Genomic DNA, 19,344 nt, shown 5'->3' on the forward strand with positions numbered 1-19,344 from the left:
TTCCTGCAGTGTTCTTTTGGAGGCAGACAGGACTACTCCAGATGAGGGTGTACCGTTACTGAAAATCTCTCATGATAGGAGGTATTATTTTCTAGGCTATTCCTCATGCAGCCTAGCGTTTTGGTTGCCTTCCAGCCATTGCTGCATTCTGCACTAGAGTCTTCATTGAGCGGTTCACAGTAACACAGGAAGCAAGCACGCAGGCAGAGTTCATTTAGAACCTAACGAAGTTATTCCCTCCAATGTGTACAATTTAATCCAGCAGCAGGCTGCCCATTCACCTAACTTGGGGGGAGGGGCTCTGAAGTTCCCCACTCTTGATTCGCCTAAATAATTGTGTCATTTTCACATTTTGCCTCCTCCTGGTTCATCCTCTTTTCCAGATCACCATTAGTACTTGTTTTATAGTAGCACCTAAGAGCCCCAGTCACAAACCAGGGCCCTATGCGCTAGGCACTGTACAAACAGAACAAAGAGAGAGTTCTCATCCAAAAGATCTTACACATGCTTTAGACACCAGTGCTAGAGGGGAACGCTGTGCCCCCCCCCCCGTTGCCTTCTATTATACTAACAGTTAAGCATTTCTGCCTACTCTCTTTTCTATCATTAGCCAATTTCTCGTGTAGGACAGTACTTTGCCTCTCAACTCCAGGACTACTTCGGTTCCTTAGCCAGCTCTTTTGAAGGACTTTGCCTAAGGCCCTTTGGAAGTCCAAAGAAGCAATTTCATCTGGTACTCCTTCACCCACTCCTTTGTGGACATGTTATAAAGACTACCCGTAGTACATTTTCCTATCTAGAAGCTGTGCTGTCTTGTAGCTATCCCATCCACCTAGGAGTTTTATAGTCATCTCATCCCAGCTGCAGTAAGGATCACCAGCGTAATTCCCAGCATTGGCCTCAACAACTCTTTAAAGATAACTACAACAGTTGCTGGCCCTGGGATACAGACGGTTCTACCCCAGGGACAAGGCACTGTTCTGAGATTCATCTCAGCTGGAACAGGAGCATTTGCTGCCCCACGTACAGTTTTCCACCCACCCTGCCTTTGCCCATGACAGTGGATTTGCTTGGATGACTTTTTAGACTAACATTTCATTCCCCAGCATAGCACCCTGTCTAAACAGCCAGCAGCATTTCAATCCCATGCAGGGTGCTCACTTGTGATTAGAAAGGGGGAGTGGAATGCCCACTCCTTGTATGGCTTTATCATGGGGAAACTGAGTCACCAAAAAAAAAAAAATCTATACAAGGGGAATACCCACCTTATGGAGTTGGGAGAAAGCAGGTGCCTTTAAAGCATTTCAGACCCTCTACTAGAAGGCATATGGGAAGAGTACGGCTGCATTAAAAATACTTCACTCTGGAGTCCCCCTATCCTGGGTGTGTACAGACACGGCGGCTGGGGTTGCTAACAGACCCCAACTCCAAGACCCTGAGCCTGCAGGCCACACTGCTGTGCTTTGTTCTTGAGAGGGGACAATTTTTGACTCAAAAGAAACTCCCAGACCAGCTCATTTCACAAGTTCATGTATTTAAATATACAAAAGCTCTATACATGACAGTCTAACATAAAAGTCAGCTGAGGGTAAAGGACACAGAAGTGGGGCTACTGAGAAATCAGTCTGTTTTCAAGTAACAAGGATTTGAGGCAAGGCTGTGGAGGGTCTGATCCTTGAGGTGCAGTCAGGGGAGACGGGGGTGGCTACAGAAATCCATAGGGGGGCAGAGAGGTGACTGGCTCCCAGTGCTGTGTTCTGGGTCTAAAGCGCATGGATCTTTGGCACTTGAGGTCTTTAGTTTTGTGTAACTTAGAAGAGGAAGTTCTCACCGCACCACACCTCTGCCTTTCGATACCGCTGGGATGTTTAGAAGAGGTCACCAAGTAACTAAGGGAGGCTCTGGGCTGCTGTGTACGTTCCATTCAGAGGTGGATCATTTGATCCAAAACAGATCTCTGGAGAGCTGACCGCTCACAGAAGCGCACAGCTTGGCTTAAAGCATCAGCCATTTCAGCCACAAACGTGCTGTGGTTGACCCCCAAGAATAGAGGGACCGGAGAGGGTCACTCAGATTCCATAAGGCAACTGCTAGTTACTCTACAAATAAATATCCCCCCAAACCTGTCCATCAGAGACTGAAGAGCAGGAGGATGTAACGCCCAGGACACAGTGCGCCTGTGACCCTCCTGGGCATGGTCCAGGCTGCTACTCACCACAGCTCCTCACCCACAAGCAGGAGAGAAAGCAGTTCATTGCACCCACCCAGGGCGCTCAGGCACACTGGGCAGTGGTGGACAGCAGAGGAACCTGAGTGAAACAAGAGCCTTCGCCCTATGGGAACAGTGCCAGGATGCAAGACACACTCCAGGGCGGGCACAACTGCATGGGTCAGAGGGCGGACGGCAGGAGGAGGGGTCGGAGGCACGGGAGCTGACCTGCAGCAGATCGGTGGAGGCATGGACGGGGGGGCCTTTCCCCTTGGGACAGTCACAGGGCACGTGCAGTAGCTCCATGGTCTAAAGTGCTGCTAACCCAGCCGCGGAGGAGCCAGGCTGGGGCCCAGCAGAACAGCAGGGGGGTCAAGACAGAAGCCCACGTGCACAGAATGCAGCAGGCCTGGTGCTGGGCTATTTACTCCCAGGGGAACGGGGAGCGTTGTGTAGAGGCAGCTCCTGGGGCAGAGAGAGCAGCAGGGTGTCGACAGGAAGGTACTGGGACCTCTCGGGGAGGAGAGGGGGGACAAGATATTTACAGTGGGGTGTACAGGGACCCCCAGCCCCATTAGAAACAGCAATCTCCTCTGCCAGGTATGTAGCAGGAAGTGGCACGTGGCCCCACGGAGACAGGTGCCGCCCCTGGTGTGACAGCCAAATCACATCAGGTTAAGACTCCCAGTGAAGCCCAGCTCTTGTGGGTTAACTAACTGTCCTGATCCGGCTGCACTGTCTTCTTCCTCGCCCGGCCCCGCACCAGCCTGGAAGAGCCCTGCAAGGGAGAAGAAGCGAGTCAGGCCTCCTTCGCTGCACCTGCCCCACCAACGTCGCTCCATTAAGCTCCCCTCTCCCAAGGTGGCGCCATGTGCGGAGCCGCCCCCCAAGCGGCCATGGTGCCCTTCAGAAGCCTTATTGGTGGAAACAGAGGCTCCCACCTTCCCCCCGCCTGAGGGCACAGCCCTCCCCAGCACTGAAACTTAGGGGCAGACACTGGCACAGCTCCCCAGCCCATGGGTCTCCAGGACAGCAGGGCTGGTGCAGCAAGGCAGGACACAGCCTGCCTGAATCTTCACCTCTTTGACTTGGGGTCTCTTCTTCACGACACGCAGGCTCTGGCTCCTGGAGAGTGGTTTGGACAGCGCAAAGTCCCGGCTGCGGGGCAGAGCCTTGGGAGAGATCTGAGAGTCCGACCAACACTCCTCTTCCTCCGTGTCGCTCTCGCGCCCTGGCTGCCGGCCGGCCGAGGCAGTTCTGTAACCTTTTTTTTGGGGGTGGGGTGGGGGAAGAAAGCCCAGTGCTGGATCAGTGCATGGCACAGGAGTGGGAGTGGATTCCTGCTGCGGCCCTTGGCACATGCCCATCTCTTTAGAAGCCAAGTGCCACGCTGGCAAGAGGGCAGGCTTTGAACCCTCCACCTCCTTCGCAATGTTCTCTAGCCACAGCTGCTAACTATCAGAGGCTGCTTCTGAACCTGGCTCGCTCTAAGTCCCTCTGCCTGCCATGAGCACAGATGTGTAATTGGGGCTTTGGAAAGCCAACAGGCAGAGAGCTCTGGTTGCTACGCTGAGCACTGGGCAGGAGGAGCCTTTCAGAGAGATTCCCCCTTTCCTCCCTCAACCTTCAGTCTGTGCCAATGTGATGTTGTTAAGAGCTGAGAGTTATCTAGCACGTCTCATCCCTAGATCTCAAAGCACTTTACAAAAGGAGGACATTACCATTATCCCCATTTTACAGATGGGAAACGGAGGCACAGAGGTGCAGTGAATTGCCCCAGGTCACACAGCAGGCCAGCAGAAACCAAGTCTCCGGGGGTCCCAGTGCGGTGCTTTATCCACTAGACCACGCTACCTTCCAGCAATGAGGCAATGGCTTTGCAATCAGGGCAATGCTGTCTCCCTTATAGGCTTCAGGTTTTGCTCTTCTCTAGCACCTTCCCGCAGAGCGCCACCGAGTGCTTTACCGACACCAGTTAACCTGGCAAACCATGCTCCAGGTGGGGAAACTGAGGCTGGCAGACACCAGGAGTGACTCATCCAGCACCGCCATGCCAGGAATAAAACCCTGTTTTCCCGGCTCAGTCCCAGGCCTCGCCCGGAGCCATCTGCCCTTCCTCTGCCCACCAGAGCTACGCCCATGCCCCATACATGCAGCAAGCACATTCTGCACAGGAGCTGGTATGCCCCCTTCCAGCCAGCCACACCATTCTGACCAGCTCTCAAATCCTGCTCAGCCCAAATCCTGTACCCAGGGTCCCCCTCCCACAAGGCTTTCTGTGTTGCACCTTCCCTCTCTCCAGTTCAGGAGATCCAGCCTGAGCCCCGACATTAGCAGCGTTACTGCAGGAGGGGAGTTTGGTCACAAACCCATCCTGCCTCCTCCTCCAAGTGTGGAGCAGTTCCCCTCCTGCCCAGACACGCTGCCCCTCCCCTCGCCAGCCTGACCCCTCTGCCCCTTTGGAGGTGAAGCCTCGGACAGGACTTGGGCCAAGTTCCTCAGGAAAGTCCTGGCCCCATCCCCATCTCTCAGGGGCCAGGGAAGTCTCCCTGGCCCAGCCCCAGATCTGAAGGAGCTAGCCAGCACCCAGTGGGTTCCAGAGAGAACGGAGATGCACTTCTGTTAGAGCTTTTACAAACCCTAGATCCCCAGGACTTAGTCCCCTCCCCGCCAGGCTCTCGCCCCTCACCTATCGGCCGCCTCCTCATCTCCTGCTCCTCCAGGTACAAGGGGTCTTCGTAGTGCACGGGGGCGTCATCAGGGATGGCGCGCAGGTCCTGCATGCTGAAGCTGCGCAGACGCCCGGCCAGGGCTCCCTGGCTCTGCCAAGCAAATGGGAGGTGGTGAGAGACCAGGTCAGCGACGCCTTGCGCCAAGCACACACCCCGGGCTGCAGTGGCAGCTCAGAGCACCTAGATCAGCTGCTGCAACTCAACACCCAGGTGAAGAGGGGCAAAGGGTTAGTCACACTGTGGCCAGGCCACTCCTACCGAGAATGGAGCCTCGAGGGAAGCTTCATGCAAAGGACTGCCCTGTGGGGGTTAACACAGCTGGGAAAGTCCATAGCCCCAGTGGGTTGATGTGTGGGGCCGCTGAATAGGGGTCAGGTTGGCATTTACCATGTAAATCACAGGCACTTAAGTGACACGTCTCACCTAGAGATCTCAAACTGCTCTACCAGGCGGGTGCCCGCTGGGTAGATAGGGACCTGGGCACAGAAGAGAGGGGACTTGCAGCAAGTCAGGAACAGAACCCAGGCCTGGGTGCTAGCCCCTTGGCAGCATGGCTTGCTTTGAAACACCTGGCTCCTGGGCAGCCAAGTCTGATTATTTCTTCTGATTTTTCCGCTTGGTAGGAGGCACCTAAGCAGGATGTTACTTGCCTCTGACACTGGGGGTGGGGACGGTTATGGGAGAGCACAGTGTAATCCAGCTTAATAAGCACCTGGGTAAACAGGAAAAACAGGCAGAGCTGCATCTGCGTGAGAGGTACAGAGAAGGGGCAGCACACAGGTCCAAGGAGAGCGGCTGCATTACTCTAGAGGGACAGGAGCAGTGAGTTTCTGGCTAGACTGTGGGATTAAAGCTAACCTCAAAGCCACAGTGAACTAACAGTAACCCGAGTATCCATCTAGAATGCTAGGGCTGTGAGCTGCCAGGATGCATGGGTGCCACAGAGCAGCCCTGAGCACCTGGTCCACACCCTGGCACAGTCTCTCCCACTGGCATCTGCCAGCTCTGCTGGTTTCTACTGGGATGTTCCACGGCCACAAAAGCCTCCCAAATCACCCAGGGAGATCAGGTACCTTGGCCGCAGCTTGGACGGCAGCTGTGGCTGCGATGTTGAGGCTCTTCTTGCCGAAGTTCACCATGGTTTCGTAGCCGCGCTCCTTGGCCTGGGTGATGTACAGGTCGATTTCCTGCAGAGACATGTGATAGTGAGCATTGCCAGGCCCAGGCCCAGCCCCGAGTCCCACCTTGGGAAGGAAGAGGAGGAATCGACCTGCTCCAAGACACAAGGGCACCAGGAACCCCACACAGCTGTGCCAGCGGAGAGGCCTGAGCCAATGCCCGCCTGGCCTTGGGAGCTCTGTACCCCTTAAACTCAACTGCAGAGCTCAACTGTTCCAGCCAGGGTCTCACCTCGCCAACCTACCCTGGACATTTCTTTGTTTGGGAGGAGTTACTGATCAACAGACTGAGCTATGAGCCCAGCGGGGCCATGTCTTCCGTTCATGTGGAGCTGGCTCCCTCCGAAGCAGGTGACAGAGATACAGAGTCCATGCAACTAGACCCCTACACCGAGAACCCTGCAGGAATCCTGCACACAGCCCTGCTCCTGCTTTCCCACCCACCCCCTCGCTAAGTAGGGGCATTGCCAGCAGATCAAGGGACGTGATCGTTCCCCTCTCTTCGACACTGGTGAGGCCTCATCTGGAGTACTGTGTCCAGTTTTGGGCCCCACACCACAAGACGGATGTGGAAAAATTGGACAGAGTCCAGCGGAGGGCAACAAAAATGATTAGGGGACTGGAACACACGAGTTATGAGGAGAGGCTGAAGGAACTGGGGATGTTTAGTCTACGGAAGAGAAGAATGAGGGGGGATTTGATAGCTGCTTTCAACTACAGCTTTCAATTACCTGAAAGGGGGTTCCAAAGAGGACGGCTCTAGACCGTTCTCAGTGGTAGCAGATGACAGAACAAGGAGTAATGGTCTCAAGTTGCAGTGGGGGAGATTTAGGTTGGATATTAGGAAAAACTTTTTCACTAGGAGGGTGGTGAAGCACTGGAATGCGTTACCTAGGGAGGTGGTGGAATCTCCTTCCTTAGAAGTTTTTAAGGTCAGGCTTGACAAAGCCCTGGCTGGGATGATTTAATTGGGGATCGGTCCTGCTTTGAGCAGGGGGTTGGACTAGATGACCTCCTGAGGTCCCTTCCAACCCTGATATTCTATGATAGGGCTGGGGAGTTCAGGGTTAATGCAATGGCCCCCACCAAGGAACCGACCTTTAAATGGATTTAAAGGGGGTTCAGCAGGTCAGGCGGAGGAGTATTGGCAGAGCTATGTGTGGGAAGCCCAGGACTGGAACAACAGGCAGTGCTACGGCAGAGATTTTAGATAAAGACCAGATGACTTTATATTTAAAGAGTTCTAGCTCAACCACAAGGTATGTGCTGGATGCAGGAAGTCCTGTGGGAGGTTCACTGGCCTGTACTATGCAGGAGGTCAGAGTAGATGGCCAGAATGACCGCTGCTGGCTTTTAAAAACAACAACTCTCTGACTTGGCGGGGGCTCTGAATTGTAATAGTGAGGGGGACGCGGGTCAGGATTGAGGGGTGTTGAGAGAACAGGGTGCAGAAAGGCTTCGCAGCCTGCCTCCCTTCTGATCAGCACGGCCAGCCAGCCCCTCACTTTAAGTGCTTACAATGCAGCTACCCTAGGGAGGGACGGCAGCTTTGCTGAGCTCCAGAAGTGAGGCGAGAGCGTGGAGACCTGTTACCTTCTCTCTGCGGGACAGCGTGGGGTGCACGAACTTCCGGTAGAGCAGGCTGGCTCCCTTGGTGTAGGGGGAAAGCAGCCACACGACAAACGCCATCTTGATCTCATAGTAGAAGGGAAACCTGCCAGATGGAGAATGCAGCAGTGAGGGGGTCCCCGGGGCCCCCAGAGCCCAACACCTCATACCTCTGCCCTTCACCCTCATGGCGAGATGGCTCAATGCAGAGCAACTGCACAGCTGCAACCCCCATTGCTCCTGTCCACCAAGAGGGGGAGTGGGGAATTTCAGGGAGCTTTCTGCTTCTGAACTGTAAGGATAGCTGCTCCCCACCCCCAGTCTGCACTCAGGCCCAGCGAGTCCCCCCCACCCCCAATCACATGGAGTGGGCGTGAAGGAAGAGGGTCAATCAATTCCACCTTGCTAAAGGAGGATAGGGGCTCAGCAGCCCACAAGGTGGTGGCAAACATGCAGGAGACCCAAATGGACGGACGGACAACTGGGATGGCATGTAGGAGGTCGTTCCTTCCCTTCCCCTGGGTGTGGGGCAGTGGATCAGAGAGCTCATGCAGACCCTGTGAGGTCACGTCCCAGGACAGCAACTAGGATATGGGTGGGCAGACAAGCAGCTGTGGGTAAGAGACGAGCCATAAACCCAGCCCACCTCCCTACAGTGGATAGCTAGGCTCACGCATGCTCCAAGTGACATCACTCTGAAGCATCAGTCCCTTGACCAGGATATGGCCCTGCAGTGGGCTCTATGCGGTCCAGAGGGCCTCCTGAAGGGAAGCCACCCGCGCCCACCAGGAGAGGGCCCTCAAGGCTGGTGCCTTACCAGGAAACGAACATATCCGTGAGGGTCTCCATAGCCATGAAGAGTGCAAACACAATCCAGTACATCATCCAGCGGACCTGCAGGGACAGGGGGAGCAAGTTATCCAGCATGGACCGTGACAGCCTTCCCCTTGCACATATCCACGCCAGCCTGCAGGGCTCAGAGCCAGCTGAGGGGAGGGACAGGCTGCCACCCAAGCCCTGGGGTAGCCCTACCTGCCCTTCACAAAGGGGGTAGGGCCCTTTGCCTGCTATTAGCCCTCGGGTCCAAGCCCCCAGACACATTTCCCCACCCCTGCAGCAGTCAGAGGGCCACTCCGCTGCTGGAGGGGGCACGGCTTTTACAGCAGAATCACATACCAGCCCTTGAGTTTAGGACCATGGGCATTTAATCCCTTTGGAAAGAACATGCCCTGTGCTTTACACACACGAGTTCATCCTCGCCGCCCCACAGGATCAGCTCGGGTCACTGTCCCCACAGCAGAGGTGGAAGACAGGCACACAGAGCGGGGATCAGAGCCCAGGCACTCAGCCTCTCCACACACAACCCTGCACGCCCACCACTGCCCTCCTGTGCCCAGCCTCAGGCGGGCAGGGAAATCAGCCCTGCTGCTTCCACGTCGGGCTCAACGCCCCCCAGGTAACCTGCCTCCCTGGTCTCTTCCCTAGCATCACCTCCCCACTAGGTCCCCTATGCCTGGACACAATAACTCACAGAGGCCTCCCCAGCGCGGACTCCCCGCTCTTCATACTCACGTATTCCCGGATGTTCTTGGTTTTCACGGCCTTGTAGGAGGCATAGGCTGGATAGAGCATCCCGAACACCAGCCTGTAACAGAGAGAGGGTGTGAGAAAGGCCGGCCACCACACATACAGCAGGGCCAGCAGCGAGAAGCAGCATTGCCTGGCTCTGCTCCGCAGCTTTGACTTCACGGCCTCCAGCACCATGCTGCCCCAGCGCCTCTGCCCAGGGAACGTTCACTCCTCTCCCTCTGGAGTGGCAATGAGAGGAGACGGGGCGGCAGCCGACTGGCAGCGAGAGAGATGAAGGGGGAAGGACTCGGTGGTGGTACCGGGAGGGAAGGTAGAGCCTGTATCCAGGCCAGCTCCCCGTGACACCCTCCCAAGCATCGCAGGCAGGCAGAGTGCCTGAACCCCGTGACAGATACCAGCCGAGCCAGTAATTAGCCAGAGCAGCACAACCACCACAGAGCCTGCGGGCGATCCTGAGGGCTACACCCACTTCCCAGCGGGGAACAGCTATTAGCACTGACAGGTCAGGATACTCCACATCCTGCCCACGCTCACCTGGCCCACGCACACCAGCCCTCCCCAGGTCACCCCATTTCACAGACACGTCACGGCAGTGGTGCCAAAGCACCAAGCAGACAGGAGAGCTCAGGTAAATCCAGCGTGTCAGGCAACTGCCCTGACCGGGGCTGCAGTGTGTTCAGGATTTAAGCCCTGTTCTGAGCTGCTGGCAGGTTGTTCTGTAGCATGGTGCTACCTCTGCCACCCTTCTCCCTGGGTCATGTCCTGCCCCCCTCCAAACACCCTTTAACAGGGAGTCTGATTTCAGGTCCTATTTCCCTGACATACCCTAGAGTTTGGAAGCTGGAGCAGGAAGTGTCTCAGTCTCATCCATCAGGTCGTCCCTCTGGACTGCATTCTCCTCCCTGCTACCAGTCTGACTGACGGCACCTGTGAGCACACACCTGGAGCATGGCTAGTTAACGTGCCTGGGGCTGCCACACCGGCCCCTGGTTACACAAGCCAAGCCAGTCCGACAGGCTGTTGCTAAATCACAGGATGGCGTCAGGCTGCACTTCCTCACCGGAACTGGTTCCCAACAGGTTCCAGCACACTGGGGGGGATGGGGGACAGGACACACTGCTAGAGCCAGCCCATGGGGCAGGGCATGGCCCCTAGGGAACCTGGCCCTGCAGAGGGTACTCAGCCTTCCAGGCTGCATGCTGCCAGAAGTGCTGAAGTGGAGAGGGACATGGGGGAGCAGGGCACAGGGAAAGATGGGGAGCAGGGAGATGGAGGGCTCCTGTAATGCGGCAGCAGCGAGCAACGGTAGAGTCTGAGCAGTTATTCCCGCATGTCTCGTTCAGATGAAATTTATTTTAAAAACACACAGAAGATGTCATCTCGAACCCAGCCCCCGCTGCATCGCGTTCCTGGCGCCACCAACCGAACCCCTTGCACTCTCTTCCGAGCCAACCTGAAGGCCAGAGATTCCTCCATATGATCAGCAGGAGTCCAGGCACATGCAGCCCCCCTGGTCAGCCCAACAGCTGAGAGGCAGCTGCATGGGCACCCCCATCCCACCTGTGCGGCCCACCACAGCTCCTCTTGGGGAATTCCACGGGTATATCTGGCCTCAACTTCACCCAGATGGCGCTGGAACTGCAGGGTGGGGTGGCTGAACTTAGCCTGACTCTTCTGTCAGGAGAGCCAGAGAGAGCAACAGAAGGGCTGGAAGCGTGCTGGGTTGCCATGGAGCTCCGAAGATTTAAAGTGCCATAAACGCGGATTGTTGGCATGCGTTTGGGTGACTGGGATTCCAGGTGTAATGGGCTATCGGGAGTCTGGTCTGCAGTATACTGCCAATACTGCCTTATTGGGCAGGCACCAGCCATTCATCTCTAGATCCCCCAGTACTTTAAACAAACCAGGTTTGTAACATTGACCCCGCCCCCCAATTTTATAGATGCGGAAACTGAGGCACGGGGGAGGTGAAGTGATTTGCCCAAGGTCATCCAGCAGGCCAGTGGCAGAGCAGAGAACAGAGCCCAAGTCTCCCGAGTCATAGTCCAAAGCTCTGTCTGCTAGCATAAGGGCATATGAGCCCCAGCCCAAACTGCTTTGCACGCACCCCATTTTGCTAGTCCAGCCAGAATGCACTGGCTTCTCCATGGCAACCCACCAGGATGGATATGCTTAGCTCTGAAAGCTCGGCTACCAGCCTCTTCTAGCTCCTAGCCAGAGAGGGCCCCTTGCCTACACCACCCAGGTAACCAAATATAAATACAGGCTGTACCGCAGCTTTGCTCTCCTACGCTGGCCCCACACAACCACGTCTGAGAACCTGGCTTTAGCCCTGGTAGAAGTGGAGGCCAGGAGGTGGCCCACGCTGGCAAGAAAAAAAACATGTTACACAGGTCAGCCACAGCCCTACTTAAACACATTTACTCCTGCAGCCTATCCAGAGCTGCAGACCAGCCAGTCCGCACATGCCTGTGCTCTGGATCGGACTGCCATCACATCACCTATGGCAGAGAGATGGGGAGGCCACAGTAAAACCGTCCCCCAGCCCTGCTTTGGGAAGTCACTGCACAGGCTACCTCCCCCTGGGGGCAAGCGATACTATATACAGCCGGGCCCAGCACTCCCCACTCAGAGTCAACCCCAGCTTTGATGCACAATGAGGCAGGTCATTAACAGGGAGGGCCCAAACCCACCAGCAATGGCTCTTCAGGGCGGTGACACGCTCTCCTCTATCCCCACCTGCCCTGAACATAGTGTTCTGCAAACACTACGGCCTCCCTCACCTTAAAGGGCAAACTCAGAGCTACCGGGCCCTCTGTTGTCTGTCCTTGAAGGGTCCCAGTCCACAGTGCCCGGGTTATACATTAACACGCAACCGTCACAAGGCTGTGAGCAGGAGAGCAAAACCACGCAGCGTGGTAGTAGCCAAGCGGCTTCCCCCACCGCTCAGGAAACTGCAGCTCCATGCCCCGGGTCTTGGTGGAGCCCAGGCCACTCTAAACACAAGACAGCCTCCTCTATATGCCCAAGAGCCAATGCACCACTTGCTGCAGGGGTGCACAAGTTCTTCCCAGGGTCACTATTACTGTCTCCCAGGGTGGATAAAAAAAATCAATGATTTAAAAAAAAAATTAAAAAAAAAAAATTATTTAAATCGGATTTTTTGATAAAATGCGTTTTGAGGAAAAACCCTATCTAAAGATAGTTTTAATTAAGATATCTTTGAGCTATAATGTATCTCATCATGGAATAGGGATTATGCATTATAATTCTATAATATGAGACAATATATGTATATAATGTTTAAGAAAAGTTTTGTAAATGAGTTCCAATAGTTCATGGATAAGGGGCCCAATCTTATGGGGATCCAATGAGTTCTGTATAGATTGAGGTTAATCTTTCTATCTACCCAATGGGACTCGTTGTTCAGTCTAGAAGATACCATCAGAGATGCTTAGTTTTGCAGTTCTCAAACTGTGGATTTGTGTCTCCAGAGATAACATGCTTGTTAACAGCAAAAATGTTTTTAAATAAACAAATATAGAGAGGTGAGAAATAACAGACCTCAACCCTATTGTCCCTCTGCAAATTTGTGGACACAGAGTCAATCCCTTACCTCTCTCTAAAAGTGCAAAGTTTCAAAAAGTTCAATGAATAGAGAAGATTGTTGGGGGAGGAATAGATCTGGACAAGGAGAAGTATTCTGGAGATAAACATGAGAAGTGAGGGACAGGCAGTAGAAACAAAAGTGAACCTGTTTGAGCAGCAAATTCCAGAAGTCTTGAGGTCTTTGTGAGTGTAGCCTTCATTGATTTGAGATCTACTATACCATTCTCTCACTAGAAGGGTAAACCTATAGTGGCAGCAGGCCGTAAGAGAGACCCAGTTTGGGAATATTTTAATGAAGTTACTTTACCTGTGGGTAAGACAGGCATGCGTGCAAAATGCAAACAGCGCAACAAAGAAATGCAAGGCCTGGTTGTCCGAATGAAACATCATGAGACATGTTCCTTCTCAGGAGGAAGCTGCGTTGAAGATGGTGAAAGGAACACGTCTGAACACGCAGGCTGGTAACAACCAACAAGAATGCACTTTTATGTAGAAATCCATGATTAAATCGAGTCTTCCCTACTAGTGATTTTAAATCAATTTGATTTAAATCAAATCCACCCTGCTGTCTCCTACGCAGGGGTTCACAGTCACGGATGTAGCTGCCCCGGTTCCCCCCCAGTACAGCACGTCTCCACTGGGAGTTTGCCCTGGCAGAGCTATACTGGTGGCTAAAATCCCTAGTGCAGACAAGGTCCTAGCTGCATTTTCCAAACCCTACCCTAGCGAGTGGCCCAACAGTTTGTGTTTTGGCAGCTCCCCCCCGCCCACCTCCAGTTTAATTCTCAGACACACCAGCATGTGGGTGCATCCCTAGCACACTGAAGCCCTAACCTTTGGCCTTTGAAGCCCTGATGGGAAGCTGGCACGTGACCCAGCTTGTGCAGTCTGACGCAAAATCACTTACCAGATGGGAAATTAACTGACTTGTCTGGGACATCCTGCCACACACAGACACAAGCACGTAGGGCTTTCGCTAGCCAGGAAGATTACGGGGTAATGCTACATAATGAGTGGCTGCTAAAGAACACTCCATTACTAACGAGATTCCTACCAGATTAGCTGGCACATCTGCCCAAATGCCAGGAGCCCCTGATGGGCGCTATGTGGAATGCCACAGCAAGGAAGGATACTTGCCCTTATTTTAGAGAGGGGTGCCTGTCTGAAATAGCCATTACTTTTGGGTGGCTGCTGTCTGACTGGGCTACGGGAGGGAGACCAGGGGCTGGGTAGAGATGAAAGGTGCCAAGTTGAAGGCAGACTCCACTAACTGGCTGTAGCTCCAGGAGCTAAATATTTAGTAAGTCAGAACAGAGACCACAAATAAAAAGGCCAGTGTTTGGAAATACTCTGTCCCTGTTTCAACCTCTGACCCCTTCCTTGGGGTGCTACATATTAAGTGGCAATGAAAGAATTAGATTTGCTATTAGAATTTGAGACAAGTTCGGCTCTGCCCCCGCCACCCGAATAGACATTGTGTTGAACAGGTGTTTTGACTGTTACACCAGCTGTTAAACAAGCATTCTTTTCAACAAAGAATTCTAGAACTACCTTTGCACCAGCCTTGAAATGGATTTCCAACAGCAGAGTCTGTGCTTCCAGGTCCCACTTTGCATCAGTTATTTGTATGCCCATAGCCTGCAGAGGTCCCAGCAGAGACTGGAGCCCCATTGGGCAAGGGGCTGCACACACACAGTGACAGTGTACCATCTACATAGATGGACACAGGGTGGGAGGGGAAACTGAGGTAAAGACAAGCAAAGTGACTTGCCAAAGGTCACCCAGCAGCTCAATAGCAGAGGCAGGAATAGAACCCAGGTCTGAGTCCCAAGAACTGACAACTCAGAAGCCATTTCAAAGGGGGTCTCGGGAACCCAACAGGCACAGATGTCCATTAGCAGAGTGACAGAGAGAGATTGAGCCTATTAGGAATGCAGGAAAGCCGATGTCTGGCTTTCCCACATGCTGGCTAAAGCATACGGGATACTCTGTGCGTAGCCCTCAAACCAAAATGCTTTCCCTGTAATATAGTTTATTTCAAGCCAGCCCTAGAGGTAAAGGAAAGGTAAGTGAAACATCTCAAACTGGGTCAGATAAAAGTCAAAGGTGACAAGCAGGGTAGGATCACACCTGTCAGGGACTGTCTTAGGTTTTCTCGGTCCAACCTCAGCACAGGAGGATGGACTAGACTAGATGACCTCTCGAGATGCCTTTCAGTGCTACATTTCTAGGATTCTCTTATGGAGGTCTGACCCTCAGATCTGAAACACTCAGTCAGCCAGAGGTCACAGATTCAAGTCCCAGCAGGTTCAACTCAGCCCATCTTCCTTCCAAGGCACCTGTACATACCGTCTACTCCAGGTGGGTCTCCTAGAGCAGTGTTTTCCAACAACCGGTCCATGGACTGGCACCGGTCCCTGAGATCTCCCTGACACAGTTTAGGAAGGCAGGTATCAAAACAGTTGAGGAACGCTGTTCTAGAGGAAAACAACCAGGAGACCGGTGGCACCTTAAACACTTTAAGGTGCCACCAGACTCCTCGCTGTTTTTGTGGATACAAACTAATCCCGGCGACCCCTCGGATACTTGTTCTAGAGGAGATGCTGAATGACAGGAGCCCTGCCCGGGGAAGTTAGGAGACCCCCCCCCCCCAACTTCTGTTACCAATAAATTGGGGGTTTGCTCCCCTGGCTGCTAGAATTCCACCTCCACCGCCGGCAGCACCCCCCCTTCCCACTGTACCCCCTCCACACTGTACCCCCCTGCCCACCGCAGAGGTGGCCGCATGCCAGCGGGGCATGGCTTCCTCACGGCCAGCGAAACACGGCGCGACTTGACACGCTCCCCCGACACGCACGGGAACCGCAGCCAGGTTTGGGCAGAGGGCGAGCCCACCCCCGCGCCCCCGGGTACTCGGCCCCAGCGCTGCACCGCACTCACACGACCACGCGGCAGATGATCCAGGAGACCATGGCGCGCCGGCACAGCGGGGCGGAGCGGCGGGCTCCTGCGGGGAGCGGACGGCTGGGTGCAGCGGGGTAGGGGGCCACGGGGCGCCGGAGAGGGGCGCGATCTCGGCGGCGAAGCCTGGCAGGCGCGGCGCGGCTGGGCTCCGGATGAGCTAACGCCGCAGGAATGCCTTGCGCGGGGCCCGGCTCGGCGGGTTTCTCGCGGCGGCCAGTTTCCCTCCCGGGGCGGGGGCACGGCAGGGCCTGCCGCTGACTTGCTCCCACTCGCCCCTGTGGCCCTGGCTAGCTCCGGCCTGGCCCTGGCATCCCCTGCTCCGGGCGCAGCGGGCTCCTTGCCCCGGGCTCTGCCGGCTGCGCACCCTGGGCTGGGCAGAGGATGCTCTGGCTGCTGCCCTGGGGGAGCGGGTCTGCAAGCCCGACTGCTGATCCCTGCGCTGGCCCAAGCTGGCGGGGTGTGGGGGGACTGAGTGCCCCGCTGCCAGGCTCCTTCCTGGTGCGCCCAGGCGGGGTTTGCAGCCAGTTGAATGTCGCAGGGTGCAGCCGGCCGCCCAACCCCAGGGCTGAGCCGGGCTGTGCACGCCCAGGGAGCCAGCAGGAAGCAGGCGAACGGCTGCTCCTTAAAGGGGCCTTGCTCTTAAAAGGGCCAGGGATGGCTCCCTCGGCCCGCAAGGGGCACTTCGCCTCCCGCAGCTGCGGCTGCTCCCGCTTCTGATCGAAGTCAGCCACGGACAGGGAACTCGGTGCCCCTCCCGCTGAACTGTTCACGTGGGGGCGAGCGCGGGGCCCCAAGCTTTTTAAACAAATAAATTAAATAAAGTAAATATAGTAACACAAAACATATAAACCAGCTGTCCCTGCAGTCCCGGGGAGCAGACCCAGGTGGCTCTACCTGCATGCACACCCATGCAAAACTCACTCACCAAAACGGATGGACTTCCAAACACAGGCTGCTTTTGGAAACTTTGGCCTTTTTCTAAACCCAGTCTCATGGGGCGAAAGGCGACCTAGCAGTGCCAACACAGAGCCTTCAAAAACCCAGGGTCAGCCTCCACCCCCAAAATCATGAGATTTTAAAACAAGAATACATTTGGGGTTCTCTTTTGTTATCTTCTGGCTTTTGAGCATTAAGGGTGCACTTGGGTCACATTTGCAAGCGTTTCCCAGAAACCATAAGGGCTAAAAACTTATCTTTAAAAAAAATAAAGCTAAAATGTTCAGGTAACCACATGAATCCTGGAGCTGAGGCTTTAAGAAAACAGCAAAAATCATAAGACTAGAATTAAACTCGCCTCCAAGTGACAGAGAATTCACCCCATATAACAACAGATGTAACCAGGACCCCAACTCTCTGAGGCCTTGATTCAGCAAAGCACTTAAGTAAATGTTTAACAAACTGTAACCACATGCTTAAGTCCCAGTGAAGTCAACTAGCTTAAGTGGACTTCATTGGGACTTAAGTGTGTGCTCAAAGCTAAGCATTGGCTTAAAGGTTTTGCTGAGATTTCAATGCCTTGTGGCTTTAAGAATGGTGTGGGTTGTTGCTAGGCAACAACTGACAATTTTTAAAAAGCAGAGGCAGCTTAGTCTAGTAGCCAGAGCAGGGCAGTGAGAATCAGGTAATCCAGGTTGCAATCCCAGTTCTGGCACTTACTCCCCAGGATACCTCATTTCACCCCTCTGTGCCTCAGTTTCCCCACTGATAAAATGCTGTAGCTATTTACCTACCTCCCTGTGTTGTGCTGCTTAATACATTCATATCTGTGAACTCTTGGGAAGTCCTTGCATGAACAGTGCCAAATAAAGAAACAAAGAGTTATTCATGAATCACTAATCACTACTATGTACATGATGAAAATGGATCAGTGAAACATCCATGCATTTACCCTTCATTTGCCCTTCATTTGGAATTGTCTTCACCACATATCCTTCTTTGTCAAAAGAATTTGTGTCTGCAAACAGGGATCTCAAAGTGCTTCACAAAGAGTGACAAACTAAGCCTCACAAAGTTAGGTAGGTAGGTAAATTGCTCTAAAAGACACACTCTTGTTCAGCGACAAGTTTTTGGGCTAGATGTAGGAATTACTTGGTGAAATTTTCCAGCTTGTGTTACTCCTCAGACCGTCAGACTAGATGATCATAATGGCCCCTTCTGGCCTCAAAATCTACTCTGCCCATTTTACAGATAGGAAAATAGAGATATAGAGCAGAGAAGTGACTTGTCCAACATTACACAGTGAGTCAATAGGAATGCTGGGAACAGAACCCAGGTGTCCTGAATTCCAGCTTTTTACTGTGAGCTCTGAGGATCAAACTGCTGCTTGCCTTAAGAGCAATAGTTGGCTTTGACACAGTGCTTTATTCTTAATTTATTTATTGTGCCGGAAATTTATGATACGTTCGTGATGTAAATATCATTTCCATGGAAACCACCAGCGATGGCAAAACACATAGGATTCTACTTTCCCCACAGGCTAGGACAAAAGGAGACAGTTGCAGCCCTGTCCAGACTTCCCAAATGTCCCCATTTTGGAGCCACAGTTTCTATCTTTTGAGCAAAACATCTACAATTTTTCCACTCTGTCCCTCCAAAAAGTGTTCCGACTCCATTGTATCTGTCTCCAAAGGTCTCTATTCATAGCTTCCCAAAGTTGGCAGGTACTGCATGCCCCAACCTCCCGCTGCTCCGTGAATAGTATCGCTGCAACAAAGATGTCTTTGTGAAGGGACCTTAACTGGATTTTAGGTCCTATTCACGCACGCTCCTGTCGTACTGCATACATAGGTGAAACTGATGAGACAGAAAAATGAAACAATAGCTCTAGTGTATGTACCTGAGCCATGAAACGTACAATGCTTTGGGTTTAATGCTCTAATCGCGTTGCTATGATCCCATGTTATTAGCCTCCCACTTCATGTACATAGAACTAAGCAACCCTCCCTCTGTTCCTTCAAATCCCTCCTTCCAACCCATTCCTTTTGTGAAGCCTTCCAGTAACTGGCCAAGATCCTCAGCTGGTGTAACTGGGGTAACTCTACTGACTTCATTGGAGCAACCTGAGGTTACACCAGCTGAGGATCTGTCCTGCAGTGTCTCTGTTCTATCGGAAGTGAACTCATGATGTGATATTAGTGTTAGAAAGCTAGGAAGCGGGGCACACCTGCAAAGCACATGCAAGCCCTGGGCTCTACAAACAATACATAACCTAAGATTAGGGACTCAGATTCATCCCTGGTGTAACAGTAAAGCCAATGGAGTTACACAAGGGGTGGATTTGACCTATGACCTTTATTTCAGAAGAGCCCCCTTTAATTTCCTCTATAAACCTAGTAAATCAGATGCCCAGCTGGCATAAATGACCATGCCTCCACAGAGCTACTCCGGTTTGCACCAGCTGAGGGTCTAGCTCTGACTCTGTATGTGATAACAGGGCAATTACAACCCTATGATG

General features: G+C 53.4%; 1 protein-coding gene across 4 annotated transcripts; it reads right to left on the reverse strand.

Moving 5' to 3' along the window:
- Positions 1-1,555: 1,555 nt before the first annotated feature.
- Positions 1,556-16,478, reverse strand: REEP4 (receptor accessory protein 4). 4 transcript variants are annotated; one of them, XM_074940024.1, is made up of 9 exons: positions 13,234-13,331; positions 11,590-11,682; positions 9,300-9,372; positions 8,545-8,621; positions 7,713-7,833; positions 6,015-6,128; positions 4,899-5,031; positions 3,289-3,473; positions 1,556-2,987 (listed from the first exon to the last, which is right to left on the reverse strand). In XM_074940024.1, exons 1-9 carry the CDS (start codon positions 13,314-13,316, stop codon positions 2,922-2,924), a joined length of 945 nt encoding a protein of 314 aa, XP_074796125.1. In that variant the 5' UTR covers positions 13,317-13,331; the 3' UTR covers positions 1,556-2,921. The 4 variants fall into 4 exon arrangements, with proteins under 4 accessions (XP_074796125.1, XP_074796126.1, XP_074796127.1 ...); XM_074940025.1 differs by lacking the exons at positions 11,590-11,682; positions 13,234-13,331 and adding an exon at positions 15,867-16,478; XM_074940026.1 differs by lacking the exons at positions 11,590-11,682; positions 13,234-13,331 and adding an exon at positions 15,697-15,728.
- Positions 16,479-19,344: the final 2,866 nt, after the last annotated feature.

Source organism: Natator depressus, chromosome 26, assembly GCF_965152275.1.
Source record: "Natator depressus isolate rNatDep1 chromosome 26, rNatDep2.hap1, whole genome shotgun sequence".
Classification (NCBI taxonomy): Eukaryota; Metazoa; Chordata; order Testudines; family Cheloniidae; genus Natator; species Natator depressus.

What these genes read in the sequence shown, in the direction of transcription:
- REEP4 (XM_074940024.1), bottom strand. Translation starts at nt 13,316, where the DNA reads ATGATGTTTCATTCGGACAACCAGGCCTTGCATTTCTTTGTTGCGCTG. An exon ending in CATGCCTGTCTTACCCACAG is followed by an intron (nt 11,683 to 13,233) that starts GTAAAGTAACTT and finishes TTTTCTTGCCAG; the next exon opens with CGTGGGCCACCTCCTGGCCT. An exon ending in ACGGATATGTTCGTTTCCTG is followed by an intron (nt 7,834 to 8,544) that starts GTAAGGCACCAG and finishes TCCATCTGGCAG; the next exon opens with GTTTCCCTTCTACTATGAGA.